Consider the following 24321-nt stretch of genomic DNA (forward strand, 5'->3'; position numbering starts at 1 on the left):
AAAAGGAAGAAGCTTGTAAAAACATCTTACAATTTCATTTTATATGCCCGTAAATAAAGCTGGATCACTGAAAGAAAAATACTTGGATGGTAAAATAAGACAGAAGGCTTAAAATAGAATAAATAATTTTATAAAGTTAACATTTAAAACCCCCAATCTTATTTAAATTCAATACTATATATTCTGTCTGAATTATCTATTTTTAATGAAACTATATTTAATGAGACTCTGAGCCTGGGTGATTTTATCAGTCTCAATTGCTGCTGAGGATAATGCAATAAGATACTTCTTTACTGCAATTATTTACCAGCAGAAGCAATTGTGATAACTAATTCACCATAATGGCATCTTCACGAAAGCCAAAATAAACTAACTTGATCTCACGAGGACAAAGAGATACCTATGCTGAGTCTTAACTCTGAAAAGTATCAGACTTGTTTTACCCAATCTAATCTTGATATAAACTAATTGTCTCTTAGGCTTCACAGAAGTGAAAAAAGGCTGTGACCCTAGGACACCTCCCTCTGACCTCCATTTAATTGCACTGTAGTCTTTTAGTAAGGCTAAAGGAAATAAATATATAGTCCAGACACAGTCACGGTTTCTGCAGGAAATACATTGTGACATGTGATTTAGAAAAATAACTGGGTGGCTTTTTATTTGTTTGTCATTTTTATTTTTCTTCTTTTTACTTGTGAGGTTTTATCAGATTAAGCACATTGCAAAAGCAGTAACACACAATTATGAGTAAAAAAAAAAACAACAGGTGCAGGCAGGGGGGTTGGAACTGGATGATCTTTAAGGTCTCTTCCAACCCAAACCGTTCTATGATTCTATGAATACTGGCTTGAATGTATGTATCCATACAGGTATAAGCAGAGTTTTCAATATATTGATAGCACCATAAAAATTCAAGTGATTCTGAAGGTGGTTATAAACTTACAAATATATCTTCTATACTGTAGACTGTTACAGCAAGAGAGAGATTTGAAAGACTTGTGAATTTACATGTTTGTTATTGATTTCTCAGCTGCACAACTTAAGTATAGGAAAGTACTAAAATCCCAATGTGCTTCAAAAGCACCGCGTCAATATCATTGTACAAAGCTTCTGCAGTATATAGACTCTGAGATAGGCAGATCTCACACAAATATATATATATTTGCTTTTATGTATATATGTATCCTGATTAAGTCAGTTAAACAGAATGCTCTAATTTCACGTCTACATCAGGTACAGCCAGTGTCTGTATACTCAGCGTGCACAGAGGGAGAACACTTACAGCCCTGTTTATATTCTCAGTGCCTCAGTGGCTAGAGAAAGTCCTTATTTACAGTAGGACAGTTAACAATCACGGAAACACCTCCAGAAGGCCTAGAATGACAGTTTGTGTACACATCCATGCCACCTGCATTCACTGTTTCGTGAAAAGATTAGAAAAAATGGTAGACTCATTATCTCATTTGTTCTTTTCTGCCAGTTCCAGTAATGTTAAAGACAGGAAAAAAAAAAATCCAAAACACATATATTTGAGTTCACAAACAGTAAGACAAAACCAGAGCGAAGCTGGATCCCATTGCTCATATGGATGTACACCACTCCCCACCTGCCCTCCCAACCCAGCCAAACCCAGCTGTAGAATTCTGCATAACCCAAGTTCAAATGCAGCTATCCCCATATCCTCATGTGCAAGGACAGCAGCACTTTTTGGCCTTTGTGTAGTTCTCTCTTCAATCTCCACAGTTCAGTAAAATCCCTTTCATTCTCTGCTCACACACTTTTTGATTTCCTTCCCGTTGACATCTGTGACTGTAATTAAAAATGAGGAACCCTGTTTTCAAACATAAACACAAGTTGGAACATCCCTTCTGCAGCAGCAGAGGACTGAAGACTCCAAAGACAGACAGAGTCTTTGGGACACATGCTGAGGAATGTGGTGCTTTGAAAACTCACGAAAAGAAAGAGGATTTAAAATGCTTGGATAAACATTTTGCAGTATCAAACTCCTGTTATCAAGTAGCAAGTAACACTTTCTAGCAGAAGAGGGGAAGGAGCACAGCTAGAGGAAGCAGGACAGTTACAGACAAACTTGTTTTCTTATCCAAAGACAATTTATATTAAAAAAAAAAAATACAGGCTTTAATAATAGGAATAGCAACAAGCATTTTCAGTTCACTGGAAAACTCTTCCAAAAATTAGAAAGTTAATGATTTCCAGCTGTCAATAACATGGCATAGCCTGTTTTCAGTGACTTGACACTTATGCCAGACAAACACTCTATCCTACTATATATGCTGTATCATAATGTATGCAGCTTGCAGAAATCACTTTCAGCCACTTTTTCTGAAAAGCCAACTACCTCAAAAAGCCTTGCAAAAAGTGCCGTGAACCCTGCTAAATGCTATTGAGGGTGCATTCTATAACATACGTAGTTAAATGTGTGTACAGATGTATGCATACATGCATGCATGTGTATTACCTTGCATCCACTAGTGCTGATGCAAACAAAATTACCAGTTAAGGCCAGAAGGTGCTAACATAATCTTGTCTGACCACCCCCTAACAGTTAGGAATTGCGCTAAAAAAATACCATGGTTTCATAAGAAAACAGGTAAAGGAAATATAAACCTGCTCATAATGATCTATGGAATTCTTAATAAATGAAATGAAAACTGTGATATCACCCAAAGTAGCCCAAGAGACAGTGCTTCAATAGCTAGTGAGAGCAAATTCTCTCTAAATTAAAAACTGATTTCTGCAAGCCACAACTCATAAGAAATGTTTTGGGTTGTTTTTTTAAAGTTCACAAATCTAGCACTTTTGAGTATTCGTCATTATGTGGTGCAATTTATGCCACAGCAAAATATCAGGGCACATTAAAATCAACTGCAATAATTTCTATTAATCTTACCAAATCAACATGCATCAGGGAGTATCAAAACTTTACTAAAACACAAAGCAAGGGAGAGCAGTAACTGGGAAAAATGACAAACTTATTGGTTTCCCAGATTTTTAGAAGTTTTCAATGCAGCATAATAAATTATCACCATATTAGGTATTTTCAATGGTCTACATGATAACTTGAATAAAGCCAATGCAATCAGGCATACTATATAAGACAATAACACTTTGCAAAAATATAGTTTTTAAAGATTCAGAATGTGAAAAGTAACTAAATGCAACCTGGTGTCAAAAGCAACATTTTTAAATCACTCCACAACATTCTAACTTACTTCTGTGTAACTGTAAGAGATAAATCAGGCTGAGCTACATAGAACTGTGAAGTGCTTTCAGTATCTGTAAACTTAGTGCTGGTAGTGTCTTGTTGAGTTGCGACTTACTTCTTTTGTACAAAAAAAAGTATAAATATTTTCTGTTCAGAATTCTTGGTAGTACATCCCTAGAAGAAATATTCAGAAGGACAGTCCGCTATGAAAGCCCTACAGTCTTCTAAATTTATTCGGCTGGTTTGTGTCATTTGATTAGTGATGCACTAAGAAGGTGCCAGATGATAGTCTCTGCAAAAAACTCTGTCCAGAAGGACAGTAAAGTTCTCTTACAGCAAGTCCATTTTGGGTCTGTAGTGTAGCAGTAATGGTGCTTTCTGCAAGACAGAAATATCAGATAAGTTCAGAAACAAAACCGGAAATAACCTGTTCAGTAGGCAAAACTTCTGTTTCATAAAGTAAAGCTTAAATGAATGATCAGAGTAGCTATCTGCCCTGTCAAAAATTCAAATACAAGATACAATCTCATCAGTGAAGCTCAAAGAAGAGATGAAGAATCCTTTTGCTTTTCTGTCTCAGGAACTGATCTGTTTAACTCATAAAACCCACTCCCATTAAGGGAGAAATGCAGATGTCTAGAAAACAGTGTATGAGCACGTGGTACTTCACATCACACAGCTCTCACATGATTCCTCTTCTGTGAGTGTATTCACTGCTTTTTTACAAATAGGTAAAACTTTTACCATCCACAACATCCTGTATGAAGGAGCTCTGTGTCTCATGTCAGGAACTGCTTCCTCTTGTCTGTTCCAGACCTCCCACCCTCCAGTTACATTTTACATCCCCCACCTCTTTCACTTGAGAAGGCAACTGACACACAGTTGTGTAGATTTCCATGATCAAGGCAAACTTGCAAACTTGCAGAGATGCACAATTTGATTCTTCTATGCCAAGACAAAAAAACAATTCCCTGCTCCCACCTGCACCTCTTCTAGATACACATCAAAAGCCATCAAGTGGTTCTACCTCAGTGTACACTGTAAACTTTGACTGTGTCGCTTGTCCTTTATGAATACTACATCTTAGTTCAAACATCTCCAAATACACATATACTGACTCTGTGTGACTTGCCTCCTAAGTGTTCAATTTTGCAATTCATTCTTACACTCATTTTACTTGAGCTGTAATTATTAATGTGATAGCTTATACTCAGAATGAATGCTCCACTGTTTACTATTCAGTCTGAAGGAAGCTGTTTAAAGAAACCACATTAAGCAAGTCAAAGATGTACATTTTTAACCGGCCTTGTTTATGCCTACTAAATGCTACTAGAAGTTTCCTTAACTAAGGCAGACAAGAACTGCAGTTACTGCCTCTGCATTAGAAGAGAAAGAGATTTCTTGAGGTACAGAAGACAGCTGTGCTGAAATTTGCTGCCTTTTCTGCATCACAGTTGATTTCCCCACCTATGTGGATTAAAACCAGTTTTACCTAAAATAGGTAAAAATAATACTTTCTTCTGGCTTCCACTTCCTTTGCCAGACTTGGTAACAATTCTGACAGTTGAGGCAGTGTTCCCTTTTCCCTTGCAATTAATACTTAATTCCTCTTTCCTTCATTTTCTTGTAGATGAAAATCAATACTTGGTGTTCAGGTATGCTGTACAAGATACTTATTGAAGAATCTTTTGATCAAGTCTGCAGTTACTCCAAAATAGTTCCAAGTGATGCTTGTTTTAGAAACATTTTATTTGGCCACTTCATGATTTACTAGGAACCACTGTGTCATACCTTAAATCTCCATCTAGTAACAACTACAAACTTGAGTGTGTGGTCCTTGCCAAGAATCTCTTCATTGCATAATATGTCCAGCTGACAAAACAAAGGCAACAATTAATTCACTGGGACATGTACATGGAGCAACATATTTCAGATAATACTACAAATGTTTGTCAAGATTTATTTTTCTTCAAAGACACTGGAAGCGGTCATCTTGCAGCTGCTCTGTAGACAAAAAAGAGTACCAGGAGAGAAAAAAGCATGTCTTTTCTTATCACAGAGTGCCAAAACACTATGCTTGTGCCTACCTAGGAAATATTGCATGGACTGGACTTGACTGACTTAACTGGTTTAGCTTTCCAAGCAATACTACTAATGCCCTTTCCTGAAAGCTTCACTTTTAAAAAGGCCCCATAAATGATCAAAGAAACAGAATTCACAGATCTCAAAGACAGCTCTAACATATGATGAAAATTCTTTACCTGACATCAGCCAGGTGGTTTTCTGCTACAAGGATGCATTTAAAAAAAAAAAAACAAAACTATCTGCCACCTCCCTCATACACTATATTTATGGGTCCTTTGCAGATACTCAATACCCATTTTTTCACTTTCCTATCTCAGTGCTGAAAGCTCTTGATATTAGAAGCAGTGAGGATATAAACACAAAAACATGAGAATCATATGAGTCCTAATCAGTTGAACATGCACTAAAACAGGGAACATGCATGAAAACACTAAGCTTCACCAAGGTGACTTGTATCAATACCGCTTTACCACACAACAGAAAAAGGCCTTACTGGGCATGCATTTCACATACATGGCTCATCTAACTGGCAATAGCTCAAACCTGTAATAGTCAATATGCCCACAAGCTTAGATCCTTCTACTATGCACCTGTTACTTGGTAATTGTACACAGATTACACCACAATTTATGTACTCTTTAAGAAGGCAGGGAGGGATAGCAAAGGAATAAACAGTAGTTCTGAAACTTCTTCCTTTAATAAAAGCCAGGCAAGTTGTTATATCACAGACTGACACAGTGGAATGGAGAGCTTAAACACACAAATACTCCCTTTTGAACAGTGATGGTGGCTATGTTGATGCTGTGCTACAGCCAGCAGTCAACCACTTCTAAGCCAGCTGAGGACAACACAGGAAATACAGTTTTGTTCAAGAAGGCTAGCAGAGCTTGGGGACATACTCTGACCATAAAAGAGTGCGTTGGTTTGAAGCACACAGAAGCTAGAAGGAAGAGTGATACAGATGCAAACTGACTGCTGGAGAAGCTTGAGCAGAAAGGTGTTAACAATGGACTTGAAAGCAGACGATCTGACTGAAAAGTCTTACTGAAATTCAGTGGATCAGTGACATAACGTGGGGTTGGGAGATGTCAAGCTCAGAGTCACCTGAGATGTCTAAAGACTGTGACCAAGAACCAGCAAAGCAGTCAACAGAGGCTGCATTCATATGTTTCACCACTGGTAGTTTTGAATCTGAACTAGAAGTGCAAAGAATTGCCTTTCTTTCTGTACCTTTCACCATAAATTCTTCCCATGATTCGAAGTATTCCCTACAGAGGAAGGGAAAAGTAGGTACCTGATAACACTCTAGTCACGGTAAGCAGAAACTTCAGGCTGAGCTTCACTGAAAGCATGAACAAATACCTGTGGTGCTTTCTCTTACTCTGAGCTCCAGCAGTACAAGTGTTTGCTACTGCGTGTCCCCTGCACTGTGTGTGGAATCTCTGAAGGGCTAGGGTACACCCCACCACACAGTGTCAAACAAAGCACCTTGCCAGAGTGCATTTCAACACACATGGAAACACAGAGCCAAGACTTTTCGCTCAACTATTTATATATAGACATGAAAAGGTGCACAGCAAACTAAGGGGCAAGTCCTGTATAGCTTCAAGAAAGGATATGAAAACAGATATACAACATATAATTAAAGAAATAGTGTATACTTCTGTTTTCTGAAAATAGAATCAGACTAAAAGAACAACCCCGCACTTTTCACAAAGCTTTCATATCTGCAAAATAACTTTAAAAAAAGAAAATATTACCTCATTGAAAGAAGAAAGGTTTAGTTTTTTGGCAATGAACTTCTTTAGATGCAAGACAGTTGCTTGTGCTGAGCAACGAATCCATTTTCGTTTCAGTCCACGCAATTTGCTGCTATTGCATTCCAAGCAGATGCTTACCTTCAGGAAAAAGCAAACAGGGTTGGCTGGAACAATTTACTGCAGTCCCCTCTATGTATTCCATATGCAGTTTTCATTAAGACAACAAAGTGAAAAAGTACAGTACTAGTATTTCTTAAACTGAAATGCCCATAAAAAAAAAACAAAACAAAACACAACATCACCTAACATCTGGTCAGCTTAGTGATAAAACCAAACTACAACCAAAACAGATCTAGACAAAAAAGTTCAAGAAAGAATTTTTGATGTTGGAACAAGACTGCTCCGATACAAATTCACTGGCTGCCAATAGCTCAAGAGGACCCTATATCAAAAGCTAGAGTAAGATACGCAGTAAGAATACCGCTGCCTATTTTTAATGATTGCTTCTAACGTGATTTCTTGCTTGTAATGCAATTGCTAAATTCAGTTTAAAACAATTTTAACAGATGTTTAAAAAAGAACTTAAAGTTTAAAAAGAATGGATACAAATTATGTGAGAAATTTTCAAAATTCTAAACGTTATCCCTCCAAAAGGTATCTCTGATTTCTATGTTTCAGTTCTCACCTCTTCTCATTCAGCTATTCACTACTTAGTTTAAACTCTTTGTGATGATTTACTTATCCACTGAGAGGATTTAGTACTAGGGACAATCACTTTCAAAGTTCTCTTACACTGCAATTTAAAAGAAAACATCCAAGTTTAATTTGCCTTGGGCACACGTTAACAGGAAAAATTAAAAGGGAATGCTTGCTTATTCGAAAAGGAGATCTAACTTTCAAACATGCTTTGTATTGACAACCCAGTGGTGAACTTACCAGCTTTCATACTACTTTTATGGTACAGGTATAACACTGTCCTTACATCAGAGGTTTAAAACAAAATAAACTAAGTTAGTGAAAGTGCAAAAGGTTTTATTCATAATTATTAATACGCATTCAGCTGAATGCATCACAAGCACGCTGGGATATATTCCTTCACAAGGTGGGCCAAATAACCTGAATTTGTTTTGAAAGTAAATAAATACTTTGGAAACTGGTGAAGAAGCAGTCAGAACTATCAAATGCTAATGCAAATGTCTTTAACATACTCTCCATTCCTGACAAAACACAGAGATGGAACTCATGCTTGCACAAAAGCACTGGGCAACACTGTATCTTGTTTGCATCAGGTGACAAAAAAGTAGCCTGTAACAGTTACTTTTCTTCTCTGTTTGCCTACCAAAGCACTAAAGCTAAACTACAAGATAAAACTAAAACATGCCCTTATGAGCTCACCTGTTCGTCACTTCGGTGGTAGTCATTATCTTCTTCCTGTTTTTCCTCTGAAGTTTCTTTGTTTGAATTTTCATCTGGTTTTGTTTCACCTTATATAAGAAACCAGATATATGCGATAACAGCAGCAGCTTGTAATGCTGATACGATTAAAACAGCACAGTTCAGAATTGCAATATAAACAAGCTTTGCACTTCCCAAATGATGCTTGTCTGCTTAGGTAACACTAGCTGCCAACAGTGTGAAAGAGAGAAATACATACATAAAATACACAACCTTCAGTCCAACCATTAGCGGCCCAGAAGCTGGATAGTTTCAGAGGGTCCCCATGTAGGCACTATTATGGAAGATCTCCTTACTCCACTCATATGCTACGACCAGGTGAAAAGAAAGATTCTGTACACAAGTAAGGGACAAAGCAACAATCCTACACTCACTGTACTCTTTCGTGTTATACACCAACTGTAATTGTAATAAACCAACTAGGCACATTACCTCCAACAGCTCTGTTCATCAATTTACTAGCTGTCACCCGTGCAAGACAGAATAAATTAAGGACCATTTACCATTTCGATGGGCATCTAGGTGCTGTTTTGTAGAACATGTCTCTCCTTTGATGTCCCCTGGAACTTCCATGCCCAGTTTGTGATAAAACTCCCTTTGTTTTTTCATTTCCGCTGTTTAAAATTGTAAATATTAATCCCTGTAATAAAGTTCTAATGCAATATTTATGAAGTTATTCCAAATCCCTTCCTCTTAAGTGAAACAGGCTTCCCAAAAAGTAGTTGTGTTGTCAGGATTTACTGTTCTTCTACCTCTATTTCTCACGTCATCACACCTCATCATATTTTTGGAATTAGAATACTACAAAATCATCTGTATAGCTACTATTACAATGTTCCTATTAGAATGAGAGTATTTAAAATACTACACCTTATTTTGAAGCCCTCCCACTGTCAAACCTTTCTTTCTCAATTTTTATTTATAGTTAAAATTTTCAGTGTGTGAGAAAATTTTTTCAATGTTCTATTCAGTCTTACTGATCTTTGAGAATGTTTTGGGTTTGCAGCTCAAGTGACTTAAAATACTGCATTTAAATTAAAGTGGTAACATACATTAAGACAAAAAATACTGAGCAGATACTAAAAGGACTTATTTAGTTGAACAGATCCAGTCTCAGAAACAATTTTGAAAACATAAACTGAAAATTATCTGCTAAAAAAGGAATCACACAGTAGCAGAAACTGAAACTAAAAGCTGTTCTGCATTACATTCAACCTCTGAGAATCCTAGAAAATTGGCACAACAGGTTTAAGTACACAGTTTAACAAGAACAAATGACAGCTACATTGTGCCAACATTCAAAAGCTAAACTATTATTATGCTTTATCTAATGCTACTTTTAGAAGATATACCGTCTTTCATCCCACCAACCCCAACTGCTGCTAGCACAGGTATGAAAATAATCACCAGAAATGACACAAATAAGGAACAGATTTTGCATCAGTGTTCCCCCCATCATTTTCATCACCTTAAACTTTTCTTAAGCGTTGACGAAGTATGTACAAAATGACTTCTAAAGGTCAGACTACAACTCACCTTCTTGGAGGCCTGGCACAAGTTTGTAAACAATATCTTGCATTGTTCTGTCATGACTAGCAAGAAAAAAAAACAAAATTGAAAGTTTAAGCCAATCATCTTGATTCAAAACATTTCTCTTAAAAAAAAATTCCAGTACTAAATTGATGTAAGAATCTCTAAATTCACCTAGAAGAATTAATATTCTCAAGTCAGTATTTATGTCAAAAAAGAGAGAACAGTAACATGAAACAAATTATGAAAAAGTACAGGCTAAGACAGAAACCCAATTGAAGTTTGAGGAAGAATAGTCCTGGACATGTGGAGGATGATGAAAATGACATACTTGCTGATATAAAGTAAATATGACACTAACACCCTCAAAATCATTTGACAAATTTGCAGTAAACTCATTTTATCACAAACGAATCCAGAACAGTCTGTTTCTTCCCTACAGACTCATCTCTCACATTTCTAGATTACTCAGTTATATTTACAAAGCTTCTCCAAAACCACAACAGTTCACAGAAAAAGACCACAACAATAAAAATCTTACTTTGCCCTAAAAACCAACATTGTAATTGTGACCAACATTACATAGCTCAGAAGCCTGTCATGTGGCTCAAATAAAAGAAAGGTAATAATTCTACTAAAACTAGAGCAGCAGGCCTGGTTTTAATTCCCAGCTCACCTAGACAAAATTCTGTTTTAGTCTAAAATAGGTCACTTCTCAGACTGAAGCCAAAACACAGCACTGCCCCAACTACTAGGAAGAAAATTACCTCTATACCAGCCAAAACCAGGACAATCAGCTATCACTATTAGGTCAGAGGTGAGAATTTAACAGCATTCAAAACCGTGAGATAGAAGACGCATTTTGTTTACCTATTTTCCAGAGAGAGGGAGATGAACAGGAGTGTAAATCTACGTTTTAAGACACAAACCACCTGTCAATTCTTTATAAATGTGTGTGTGTCTATACGCAGAATAGGCTTGTTAGCATGTTATAACTAGTTCAGACAAAACACTTCCTTTGAAGTGTATTCAAGGACAAAAACCAAGTTAACAAATTCCGTTCTAGTTCTCTATTTGGTGCTATTTCCTGGCCCCTTTTGGCACAGAAAATGGCTTCTGAATCAAGGCACTGGTGTATTCCTGTAGCTTTACATAGAACCATAGCATAGTTAGAACAAACATGCTATCGTAAGTGTAATTTATTAGTTCTATCCTATCAGCATCTGCTTGTCCCTTCAAAGCATACACTCATATAGGGTATTATCAGTGTATCGTACAACATATTATCGGTGTACACTGTTATTCTTCAAATGCAAAAACGGCATAGCTAGTTTCAGGCTCCCGATTCAGGATCAGCTTTAGCAGTGTAAGCATGTATCGAACATCAACAGTTTTCTGTGAAAGTGAACAGAAATCACACTCATTTTCCATAAGCATTGCTTCAGAAGTTGTTATGGAACTAAGAAGGGCACACTGAAACAGTCACAAATCGAAACAAACTCTGTACAGAAAGTTAAGACAGAACACTACCTAACAGCAGCAACAACTATTGCAATCACACTGTCACAATGGATTTTCATCAGAAATTACTATAGTTTAGTAAATTCAAAGGAAAGCACTAAAGGAAAAGGAATGTCTTTCTGAAAGCAAAAGGGAAAAAACAAACAACAACAACCACCAAAAACACAAAACACCACCAAACAAAAAAAAAAAAAAAACTTAGTTAAAAAGAAATTAAAAAGGGAACAGATTAACAACACCACATTCATGTTAGGTCAGAAAGTGAGAGCAGTCTGTCTAGGAATCAAAATAGAACAAAGGACAAGATTCTTCCATTCTATCTAAGCCACTGATCTAATATTTTTGCTGCTGCCATGTTCTTACCTTTTCCTATGTACTAAATAGACCTTTGAAAATCAGCTGAACAATAAAACCAACAATTTTTTCTCTCCTTACTGTCAGGACACTGAAAAGCAGTGCTCAACAGAGATTATTTTGAAGACTTTGTAAAAGTATGATTTCTACAAATGTTTTGTTTATGTAACTTTTATGACAGAAATACAAAATGAGAGATTACTAAATCCAATTATAACCCACACAGATATTAAACAGTAAAGTGCATACTTTCCTTGCTTTTAAGTCTGACAAGAGCTAACAGATCTCAAGGACTTGCAAATTCATAGCAAAGCTTGATTCTGTATTTCCTCAATCACCTTCAAAATTCCTTTTTAACGTTTAACATGCTGATAAGTAAGAAAATTTAGGAAAAAGCTGTGCTGCATTAAAGAGGTTGAAAGTCTACAGTGAAGATAGTTGCACTTCTGCTTTCATACTTACCCAATATACTGTAACGGGTGGCTCTGATGTATAACAATTCTACAGGTCGGACAGGTGTTGTTTTCCTCCAAATATTTCACTAGGCAGCTTCTACAGACTAATAACAAGGTCATTCATAATTAAAAAAAAATATTGATAACAGAAAAAAGTTTTTATACAGTCAGAGAAACACACCTTACTGCATGTACACAAAGGTCATTTTTTACATCATGCAAGCATGATGTCAAATCATGCAGAATAGTTTCCAGTGTCCTTCATTAATGTTCTTGATGCAGGGAAATGATGCACTAGAAATAAGGCATCTGTACCTAGCCAGAGTCTTCCTAATAATGCATACAACACACAGTCCCACTCTGGAATTGACTAAAACAAAAGGTTCTAGTAGCTTATCAAACTCTTAGCAGGTTACCATGATATTAATTACGCTATTCAGCTTCCACAGATGCTATCATAAGGGCCTGTATGCCATTAAGATACTAAGCCTATTTGCTTTAGGCATGGCCACATAGAGAAGTGTACAGTTGCAATGAACCCAACACAAAGAGATATTCCAAAATCGGATACTTTTTAAAAGAAAAGAAAACTTTTAAGAAGTGGGTATCCAGGTGCCATTTTAATTCTCACTTTCACAGGGCACACAACAGTTAAATTTCCACCAGAAAAAAAATTGCATTGGCACAGACCTATAGCATTTTTAAAATTTCTTTGCAGAAGTTGCTAAAGCAGTCATTCATTATAGGAAGATTATAGAACAGAGCCTCCCAGAAACCATGCTAAAGTACATGGAGGACAGGGAGGTGATTCAAGACAGCCAATGGTTTCACCAAGGGCAAGTCTTGCCTGATCAGCTTAGTAGCCTTCTAAGGTGGAGTGATTACATCAGTGGACAAGGGAAGAGTCAAAGATGTCATCTCTCTGGACTTCTGTAAGGCCTTTGACATGGTCTCCAATAACGTCCTTCCTCTCTAAATTGGAGAGAAATGGATTGATAGACTATTCAGCTGATAAGCCATAGGCTGGATAGTCACATCCAGACAGCAGTACTTAATGGCTCAATGTCCAGATGGAGATCAGTGACCCTCTCAGGGTCCATACTGTTACCAGTACTGTTTTAGTATCTTCATCAACAACACAGGCAGTGGGACTGTCGTCAGCAAGTTTGTATATGGCTTCAAGTTTGTGCAATACAACTTTAATGTTCTCTTCATTTGCTTTGTTAAAAAAGCAGTGTCTAGTGAAGCACACCTTATTTTGGCTGGTGCACAGTAGACTTTTTTTATTTGAACTAAAAACCATTAAAACAAGTTACACATCAAGTAAAAAAAAAAAGAATAACTCAATTATAATTCTACTTACAGGTATGTAAGCATTCTGTTACTGTAGTAGCATCAATCAGGTACCCATTGCACAGACGACAGGTTATATGGGCATTAATGTCCCAAAGCTTAATCTTTCTTGTTAACATCTTTGGTGTCTGCAGAAAAGACATATGATGAAGTAACAAATCTGTAGTGACCAGGTCAAAGTCATTTGGGAATAAATTATCAACCAGAATTAACCCTGCTGATGTTTGTACAGCTTTATGCTCCCATATACTGTATATGTGTGTGCATGCTCAATGATAGCACTAACTTTAAAAGACCTTCCCAGAAGTGAAACAATGTAAAAACCACACTATTTTGCATGTTAAACATTTAAACAGCATTGAAAATAGTCTTTATAGAATGTTGTTAATGAGTTCCTTTTACCAACCACGGGACTTGGATTTAAGGTGAAACCCTACTATTTTAGCAATCTAAGTGCCATCACATTCAGCCTAGCGTTGAGGAAACATTCACAAAAATTTGGAGACAGAAAAACCCCAAAGCTGTTTGAGAACTGAAAGCATTTTCATAATTGAAAGGTAAAAATTACTGGGTCTGATTTGGCATAGTAGGTTTAACCATGCTTTTTCGTGTTTGCTCTGTGCCAGTATATTTAAAGCATAATTTTGAAGCTGTGTCTTAGTAAGAGAGCTGAGAAGTAAACCTTCCGAAATACCATTTTGTTTAAACTCAAGTTAATTAAAGAACACATTGTAAGCTACAATAGTCTCATTGGCAGAGCTGCAGTTTGTTGTACTAAGAAATCCAAATTAGATCAGAGAAAAGGATGACATAACCACCGTTGAAAGGCAGTTAAATCCAAAATTAAACATTAAGCACCTCATTTAACTTTTTTTAGTAACCAACTACTTTTAGAGAAACCACCACACAATACCCATGCCTTAACAAACAGTTGCCTTCTAAAGATAGCTATATTTTATTTTTCAAAATATATTGAAAATTGTGCCCTTACCACAACTGGACAGCATCTGAGTTAATGAACAGAGCAGGCCAAACGAGCTTACAACATACTACATTTGGTTCCCATGCTGCAGAAGTCAACAAATTACACTGTTTTCCATTAAAGTGACTTCACTATCCCACGTTCACAAATACTAGCTTTCACGTAGCTTAAATTGGACTTCAATACAAAATACGAATGGCAACCAACACATGTTCCTCAAATTTCACGTAGTAATAGCATAACAGGGTTGTCTGCTCTTTAAATGTCTCCTCCCCCCTATACTCCCATGTTTAATAAAGTAGTATTAAGCAAAAAGAATTAGTAAAACGCAAAATTCCACACTAATCTGAACTACACCAACGTTGGCAAAGTACTTTATATGCCACGCAAACCGCATCCAACACCCACCAAAATCTGTATTGTCCTATACAAAAGTGACTAGACAGACTTACAGTTCTCACTCCTAAGAAGTAAATGACACAAGCCCAATTTTATTTTATGGTATTTGAGGTTTCTTAATTAAGCTACTAATTAGCCATTACAGAATAATAAAAGCACTCCTTGGTTTTGCAGCACACAAGACAGGTCAGAATCTATGCTAAGAAACTGAATTACTTTTCTAAACTGTATTTTATAGCAGATCTCCAGGGTGGGCACAGATAAACTAACTGATAAGTAAAAGGACAGGATGATTGCTACGCTTGGGCTGTTAATAAACCCATTAAACTGGTGTAAGCATCTACTAGGGAGTACCCCGGACTAGCAGATGTCCAGGATGAGAGCAGTTAAACTAACTGGTAAGTAGAAGGCCAGGATGATTGCTATGTCTGTAATGTTAATTAAGCTTGTTGGGAAAAGTAAACGACCCTTAAAGACCACCATATTTTTGTATGCATGCCGGAAACCTTTTGGAAAATGATGTAATATGCTCAGTGACCATATAAGGATGACCTGTATAGCAATTCGGGGACACACGTTAGGAGGAGCTATCCCCCGTGTCTCCCGGCGCCGCAATAAAGAATACCTGCTTGTCAACTTGAAACTCTGCTGGCAAGTTTGTTCCTGGAGTTTTCTCCGAATCAATTTCTAACCAACTGACAGCCAGTCACACATTAAGCCCTTGCATGCATGAGGTCTCCACTTAAAGAAGTTACTGCATAAAGCAAGTACATGTCAATAGAACAGGGGAAGAGCTACTGAGTATCACTCCAAGAAGAGTTCAGGAGATTTCTTAAAACCAACAGTTAAATAGAAAGCACAACGAAAAATGCAATTCATGAGAGGAAAAAGAGAAATTAAGGTACAAGAATGCTTTAAAAGGCAGTATCAATACAACTGTAGTTACTTGCCTAGGCAAGAATTCAGAGAAAGGTGTTCAGGATCACCACAGACTGAATCCAAGCACTAATAAGGCAGAAGAGCCAAAGATATTACAGTGAAAACTGAAACACAAATTATTTTTTTTTCCAGCAAATGCATGACACTTCAGCAAATAGACACTACAGAAACAATCACTGCCATTAGAGAGAAAAAAAAAAACACCACCAAACAAAAAAACTAAAAACACAGAACAACAACAAACAAAACAAAATAAAACACCCCATACACATAAAAAACCCTGCAACAAATAAAAAAGCAGTTCAGATGGGGCATACATAATATTGTAAGAACAATGAATGAACCATGCAATGAAGTTATCCTATGCAAAAGAAGGCAACTTCAGAGGAAGGACCGTAACCTGAATATTTACATCATTTTATGACTCTTAACAGCCCCTTTTTCACAGTTGAACACTGCAAACCTTAGGCTCCCACTAAGCCTCTACAGCAGTTAACAGATCACAAAAATACCATACCTTAATTAAGTTTCTAGAACACCAAAGCCAATCAAGGCAAATATGTTAAGACACAGAAGATCATTAGTTCTCCTTTGAATAGTCCATACTACAGCAAACAATTTAAAATAAACTGTAAGAACTGCAGGCAACTTCCTGAGACTCTCAATCCACTGACTGAACCATGACATTTGAGAAACAATTGAAGTTTCTCACTCTTAACCTAGCCAATAAGTGAATACTAGTGTCAAAGCACAATCCTTTCCCCAAAACCATACTGGTGGAATAGGATGAAGTTACTCCAATTCCTTAGTTCTGTAATCACAAAACACTTCTCAACTACAGATGCTTCTTTAAAAGCAAAACTCAACCCAAACCAACAAGAAAAAAACAGCCAAACACCTCCCCCCCACCACCACTACCAGCTTGAGCCTTACCTGTTTTTACAGGAAATGTAAAATGCAATAAAACTGCCCCCTCAGCAGGTCTAGCAGGTTACATAGATTCTCAGCATAATGTAAATTGGAAGTAATCTCCAAACAGCTCTAATCCAACCTTGCACTCAAAGTAGGCCCACATAATTTGAGTTGCTGTAAGCCTATTCCTGCTGCATTCTGAAAACCTTAAAGAATGCATATTCCACAACCCAAGTAAGCTGTTCCAGGGTCTGACAACCCTTATTGGCAAAAAGTGTTCCTACTGTCTCGAAGGAATGCCCTGTGCTGCAGCCCCTCTCATCCTACAACTGTGCACCTCCAAGAACAGTGTAGCACTATCTTCTTGATTTCTGTCCACAGGTGTCTTGCAAACAGCAATAATATCTTCCCTTCTTCTTAGCCTCATTTTCTTTAGGACTTTGGTGAGCACAGCTTAAGAACCAGCAGCACCAGAATCTCAGACAATAACTGCAGAGCCACTTTTAACCCAAGTTGTTAGTACTTCACACCAGGTATTATTTTGGGGTCAGAACACAACAAATCAACACTGAACTGTGTTAGATAAATAGGAAAGCTTCTTAAAGTGCCTAAAAGAGAATAAAGAGGTCCTGTTTAAAAAAAAAGCCAAACAAAACAAAAACCAAGAGCCCTGAAAGACTGGGTTACATCAGTCTTTCTCTCTGAAGGACAAACAAAGCCTACTTTCCTAAAATCTGCCAATTATGATTTCTGAATTGGATGGGAGACATAATAGAAGAACTAAATTCAATTTTGAAGAGACAGCTTTCCTAACAGCTGCGAAACAATGAAATATTCAGAAACAACATACCAACAATAGGAAAAGAAGAGGCAGTAACCTCAAGTGCTGGAACATGAAATCCAAACACACAAAACGTTCCAACCATCCGGCTAATATGCAAAAATCATAACTTGCACAAAGATTAGTACTTCTTCACTTTGGTTCAAACTATTTTATTCCACACTGTTGGCATGGTGTCAGCCTCTCACTGTATGCTAAGTCTTATATCACACTAGGAAGAAGTGAGTGAAGACAATTACAAAGGCATCTAGACTAAATTCCCAAGTGAAAAACAGGCAAACGAACAAAAATAACACACACAGTCAGGAGAGGTCCACAGGAGATATGGACACATCAGATAGCCAACTGGTTTTGTTCATGCTGTGATGAAGTGGATGCCACTACATCCACTAAGGAAGTGTTCTGGTCAGGTGAACAAGCAAAAAGGTTAAGCAGTATATTACAGCTCTCGCTACTAAAACTGTTACCAGTAAGACAAGCCCAAGTACCTCTGTACAAGCTTTCACCTTTCAGAGAGAATTTAGCACTGAAAACTATTGTTAACAGAAAGCATCAGCGGAGGGACTCCTCAGAAGTATGGCCATACCATTTATATATAAATTAGTCCAGAATATTTTGGCTTACATGTGGCATACCTCTTAAAACAGCATTTCTTTTCAGAGTCTGCCATCCAGAGACCTGAAATAAACAGGAAAAGTCTAAAAGTTAACATCCAAAATTCCTCAAAATCCAGCTGCCGCAAAGAAAACCTTAGCACAGTAAATTTACCTAAAAGTATCTAATTATCTATAGTAATTAAAGATAATAGTGGGAGTAAGAACAAGAAAGGGGGGAAAGACTGCCAGAATTAGATCTGTGGCAATTAAAAAAAAAAAAAAACCAAACAAACCCCACCAAAAAAACAAACAGAATAATACAGTCTACTATGAAAGGACACACAGAAACAATAAAAACTACTCAAAAATCCAAGAGGTCCTATCACCATGATGCCAAATGAAAACAAAATCATTATCTTCACAATGATAGGGGAAATGACCAAATAAATAAGCAGAAACCTTGAAACACAACTTACAGACTAGTGATCAGTCTGTAAAACAGAGATTTTGAAGATACATAGCCAGATGAGTAGTGTTCGCAGTTTTCAACCTATGCTTGCAAGTGATCTGCTCATTGTGATTTAAGTTTCTAAAAACACTTTCAAGGAAATAATACAAATTTCCAGAGTCTCTAGATATATTCCAAAATAAAATTATATTTAAAAAAACCCCGTCAACAACAAAACACAACAAGAACAGAACAAACTTAGAAAAAACAAAACAAAAGAAAACAAAACAAGAAGCACCACAATATACTACTTCTGTCTTCCTGCTCCAGAAAAATCAAAGGCATAACCTGTAGTTAATTTTACTGTGATATTGCTAAGGGAATTACAAATACAATGAATCAAGATTTTAATGATTGCACTTGGCAAGAATTTCAGCCCAATGCAAATGAAAATCTCTTAGCAATTAAATTACACTGTGAACTTCTTTGCATTCAGAGAAGAAATTACTATTAACTGAAAGCAATGCAAAGTTGCATGAGATACTCTTTTATTGGAATCCACAAAAAAAGTCCATATTGAGGATGAAAAGCCCCTCATATGGACAGGAGACCAAACTCCATGAGGCATCTGCCGCAGAAAAAAAGACCTTTTTCTGAAGCACAATGTGGAGAATGGAACAATGCATGACACTGCTTCTGAAGAAGCAGTCAGAGGCTTATCACCATTCCAAGAGCAGATTACAAGATAAACTTCTGAATAACAGTCTTTCAAAAGGAATTGTCTTGCATCTTTCCTCACTGCTATTGTAAGAGGACAAGATAACAGCTTGGTTCAGCTGTAAAAAGAAAGTGCACTCAACTTGAGAGAAAAAAGCCAACAACCAGGCCAGTCCTTAAATCCCCACCATAGTGTTATTATTCTGGTTACAAGAAGATAGTGATGTGCTATAAAAGCTTTAAAAAAAAACGAAATTCAGTTCATTTTTATATCTAGACATTTGTTGGAGACCTGACAAGGGAATGACTCTATTGCTCCTGCACACTAACAAGTCAGAACTGAGAACTAATATTCCCAAATGGATTTTCTTTAAAGGACTCTATAACTGCTACGACGGCTATTGATTATTTGACTGATTATCAAACTGTATTTCTTGTTTGTACCACCTAGCTTTGTAAAGCAAAACAGGATTCTTACCAGGAACAAATCCAGAACTGAAGTGAATGCCTGAAGGAAGTTACAAACCATTACAACCTTGCTCTGTTTTAAAAGGATACGCATATATATTTTTCTTTTGCTGAAATATAGCATAATAATGTCTCCTGGTTTTGACTGAGTTAAGTTTGCTCTTAATAGCTGGTACAATGCTCTGTTTTTGATTTAGTATAAGGATTATGTTGATAACATACTGATGTTGTTAGTTGCTGCTAAGCAGTGCTTACACAAGAGTCAAGACTTTCTCTGCTCTCAAACCGCTTCACTAGCAAGAAGGCTGGGGATGTAGGAGTTAGGAGGTGACACAGTAAGGAAAACTGACATCAGCTCACCAAAGGGATACTCCATATCACAAGGCCTCACGCTTAGCATATAAAGCTGGGAAAAAAGTGTAAGAGGGGACCCTTCAGAGTGATGGTGTTTGTCTTCCCACATAACCCTTATGTGTAATGGAGCCCCGATTTCCTGGACACAGCTGAACAGCTGCCTGTTGATGGGAACTAGCGAATTCCCTGTTTGCTTTGCTTGTGCACATGGGTTTTGCTTTACTTATTAAGCTACCTTTATCTCAACCCATAAGTTTTCTCACTCTTACCCTTCCAATTCTCAAGGGTGGGAAGTAAGTGAGCAGCTGTGTGGTACTTCAGTGATTGCTGAGGGTGAACCATGACAGTCCGGTTTAGTGCCCAAAATGGGGCACAAAAAGTTGAGATAATAACAGACCTGACCTGATGTTAAGCCAAATGTGTTATAAGCATTCATTGTATTGGTTTAAGATTAACATCACAATGCAATTTATTTACTTTCAGAGTTCCTGCACATCTCTCACAGGTACTTCATGTGATACCTTACTTGCTGTATGTATTCTCTGTGGAGATGATCATTACCTTTGGGGCCTGGGCTAAGATTATAATTTTGTTGTTCTCTGTAGACCTGGTTTATATGCTATCACCATTGGTCGTGAATAATCTAGTATGTGAACTCAGCATTGCTGTGACCTCTTCACTTCAGGAGTCATCTAGTGGGAACTATTAATAACTACACTTTTCCCTTTTCTCCTTGAAAAGCCAGCCTATGGGGGAGACATCTTTCTACATCTTCCTTTCTCTCTTCCCTCCTTCCTTCCAACATCCTCCCTCCTTCTCCTCCAAGCTAATTACCATAGTATTTGTGAATTTAAAAGTTTTTGAATATATTTTGAATAACCTTAAAACCACATTGGTCCTATTGCTAGGAACCAGTATATTGCCTAACATCATCCAGATCTTGCTTGGGGTTAAGCAACTAACTGCAGCTACTCCAGCCTGTGACAAGCACTGTGATTACTGAAACTTGTGTGAAAAGCACAATGGCTACTCAAACTGTCATCACTTCACTCTCTGTGACAAGCTACTCCCCAAGCAACAGGCACTGCAGCTACTCTGACCCTGGTCATGGGCAATGCAGCTGAACTAGAAAGAGGGAGGGGAAAGTGCATGAGAATCTCCTAGTTGCCAGCTAGGGTTAAACCATAACGTGCCATCAAGCCATCAATGGGCAGAACCCATTTGTATTTCTGGAGTGACAGGGGGATCCCAACAGCTGACTGTACTAGAGGCTGAAATCAGCCTGACTGGGAAGCAGTGGAAAAAGGACCCCATTGTGACTGGCAAACTCAACATAAGGGTGAATTATTTTTAGCCTGGTGGGCCCATGGGACTTCAGGCCATAAAGGCAGAAATGCAACATACAGGCTTGTTGTCAAGGGGTGGACCTGACCATGGACATTACTGTCCAGGTTATTCATGAATGTGAAACATGTGCTGCACTTAAGCAAGCCAAGCTGTTAAAGCCTCTCTGGTATGGAGTATGATGGCTGGAGTACAAATATGGGGAGGCCTGGCAGATTGACTATATCACACTGCCACCAACCCGCCAAGGCGAGCGCCATGTGCTTACCATGGTGGAAGCAACCACTGGATGTCTGGAAACATACGCTGTGCCACATGCCACTGGCCAAACACTATCCTGGGCCTTGAGAAACAAGTCTTGTGGCGATACGGCACGCCAGAAAGAACTAAATCAGCCAATGGGACTCATTTCCAGAACCTTACAGACACTTGGGCTAAAGAGCATGGCATTGAGTGGGTATATCACATACCCTATCATTCACCTGCCTCTGCGAAGATCGAATGGGCTGTTAAAAACTACACTTAAAGCAATGGGTGGTGCGACTTTCAAACATTCAGATACACATTTAGTAAAAGGCTCTAAAAACATCCAACACCTGAGGATATGCCAACAGGGCTGGCCGGCCCAATCAGAACTATTACATACTGTGGAAGGGGTTAAAGGTCCCATAGAATACATAAAAATATATCCTAGGAAGAAAAGTTTGCGTTATTCCTGTCTCAGGCAAGGAAAACCCAACTGGGTTTAGTTTTGCTTAATGACCTGAGTACAGGTGGTGAGCAATGCAGGAGAATGAAGAAGTCCAATGTGTAACTCTAAGGTGACTGGATCTGGGGTGAGAATAACCAATAAATTAATTTGCATTATGTTAATTGCTATATAAACTGTGTATTACCACTTCTAGGGCAGCTATATGCCCATCACTGCACTGGGCATCTCACAGCACAGTCAGGATTTGTGGATCTAAACCCAACTTCCTTTTGACTGCCATATTAATGAACTTTGATAAAACTGGAGTGGACAAGTGCAGCAGTGCTGAAATCAGAAATGCCTTCAGCATGCAACTTCATTAAAGAGCAAATATATGGTGCTCACACTGGAGAGTGCGTGAAGAAAAAAGCTCTATGTGGCCAATGCTAGTAATCTTGCTGAATAATTACTGAAAGGTACAAAGGTCATACAGCATTGAAAGCTGAATTACAACAGTAATAGAAACAGCACTTATAGCTCAGTTTGCAAAGACTTGTGTCATTAAAGTGAAAGTCACAGCTGTAAGAACAAAACACTACAACAATGGAACTTGGCTCAGACCCAAAACTTAGTGTGGGAAGCAAAATTTTCAAATCTGATGCTTATGATGGCAGGCACAAGCCCTACACACTTTTGTTAGTAGCTGCAAGTAGATAAAATCCAGTAGACACGCCAACAGGTCTACAGAGCTGAATTAAACTGTAGGAAAAAAGAGCCCTTGCTATGGCAGTCAGTTTAATTATACTCAGAGATATCCAATAACCATCGATAAATTAACTATTTAAATATTAATTTAAATATTAACCTTAAATTCTTAAATATTGTGAAGTATTTTCAATTTTAACAGCTGTTTCACAGAATCACAGAACCCCAAGGGTTGGAAGAGACCTCAAAAGATCATCTAGTCCAACCTCCCTGCAAGAGCAGGGTAACCTAGAGTACATCACAGAGGAACTTGTCCAGGCAGGCCTTGAATATCTCCAATGTAGGAGACTCCACAACCCCCCTGGGCAACCTGTTCCAGTGATCTGTCACTCCCACAGTAAATAAATTTTTCCTGATGTTCACATGGAACCTCCTATGCTCCAGTTTACACCCATTGCCCCTTGTCCTATCACTGGACATCACTGAAAAAAAACCTAGCTCCATCATCCTGACACTCACCCTTTACATATTTGTAAACACCGATGAGGTCACCCCTCAGTCTCCTCTTCTCCAAGCTAAAGAAACCCAGCTCCCTCAGCCTCTCCTCATAAGGGAGATGTTCCATCTAATTCCACAATCTACAGTATCTAAACAGGCCTGCAAACACCTCATTCCATCAAGATAGGATCCAGAAAAGGCTCCTGACATTGTAAATATAACTATGTAACTAGAAAGCCAGTGCCTGGTTAAAAGGAAAGTCTAATTCAGGCTTTCAGCACAATGCAACTGAAGGCAGTATTGCATGGAGATTATAGAGGAATACAGGCACAGAATGTAATCACAGAACAACCAGGCTGGAATGTCTGCCTTTTCAACTCGCTGGATTAAAACATAAAAATAGCCTGTTATTGTAATAAAGCGCAATAGAGTGATATAAGTTGTTAATGGCTGAAGAGACAGACCTCTATTCCATAAGGAAATTTATTTAGCAGTAACTTATTAGAATAATGTCACATTGACTGCAACAGATCAAAAGAATTATGAATAAATGAAACAACTTGAAAACCCTCACCAGCTTTATAGAAAGTACCTTGCACTTCTCAAATCTTTCCATCACATGGCAAGATATTTACAAGTCAGAAATTTGTTTCAAAAGAACTGGAGAACTAGTCATAGTCCTACTTTC

The 24321-nt window shown here is 37.7% G+C and overlaps 1 protein-coding gene across 3 annotated transcripts in view; it reads right to left on the minus strand.

Moving 5' to 3' along the window:
- Positions 1 to 670: 670 nt before the first annotated feature.
- The window catches only part of PCGF3 (polycomb group ring finger 3), a 49782-nt gene continuing 26131 nt past the window's right edge, over positions 671 to 24321 (minus strand). The window contains exons 4-12 of one of the 3 annotated variants that reach the window (XM_062629387.1): positions 18399 to 18490; positions 13750 to 13867; positions 12394 to 12490; positions 10063 to 10118; positions 9030 to 9140; positions 8467 to 8555; positions 7072 to 7209; positions 5018 to 5098; positions 671 to 3604 (exon numbers count right to left, since the gene is read on the minus strand). In XM_062629387.1, coding sequence (XP_062485371.1) covers positions 3557 to 3604; positions 5018 to 5098; positions 7072 to 7209; positions 8467 to 8555; positions 9030 to 9140; positions 10063 to 10118; positions 12394 to 12490; positions 13750 to 13867; positions 18399 to 18401 — 741 coding nt within the window. In that variant the 5' untranslated portion in view covers positions 18402 to 18490 and the 3' untranslated portion in view covers positions 671 to 3556. Of the gene's footprint in view, positions 3605 to 5017; positions 5099 to 7071; positions 7210 to 8466; positions 8556 to 9029; positions 9141 to 10062; positions 10119 to 12393; positions 12491 to 13749; positions 13883 to 18398; positions 18491 to 24321 lie in introns of those variants that run through there. The other 2 variants (XM_062629388.1, XM_062629386.1) reach the window with 2 other exon arrangements.

Source organism: Pezoporus occidentalis, unplaced genomic scaffold, assembly GCF_034315485.1.
Source record: "Pezoporus occidentalis ecotype Australia unplaced genomic scaffold, CSIRO_AGI_Poc_V1 ctg334, whole genome shotgun sequence".
NCBI classification, from domain to species: Eukaryota; Metazoa; Chordata; class Aves; order Psittaciformes; family Psittacidae; genus Pezoporus; species Pezoporus occidentalis.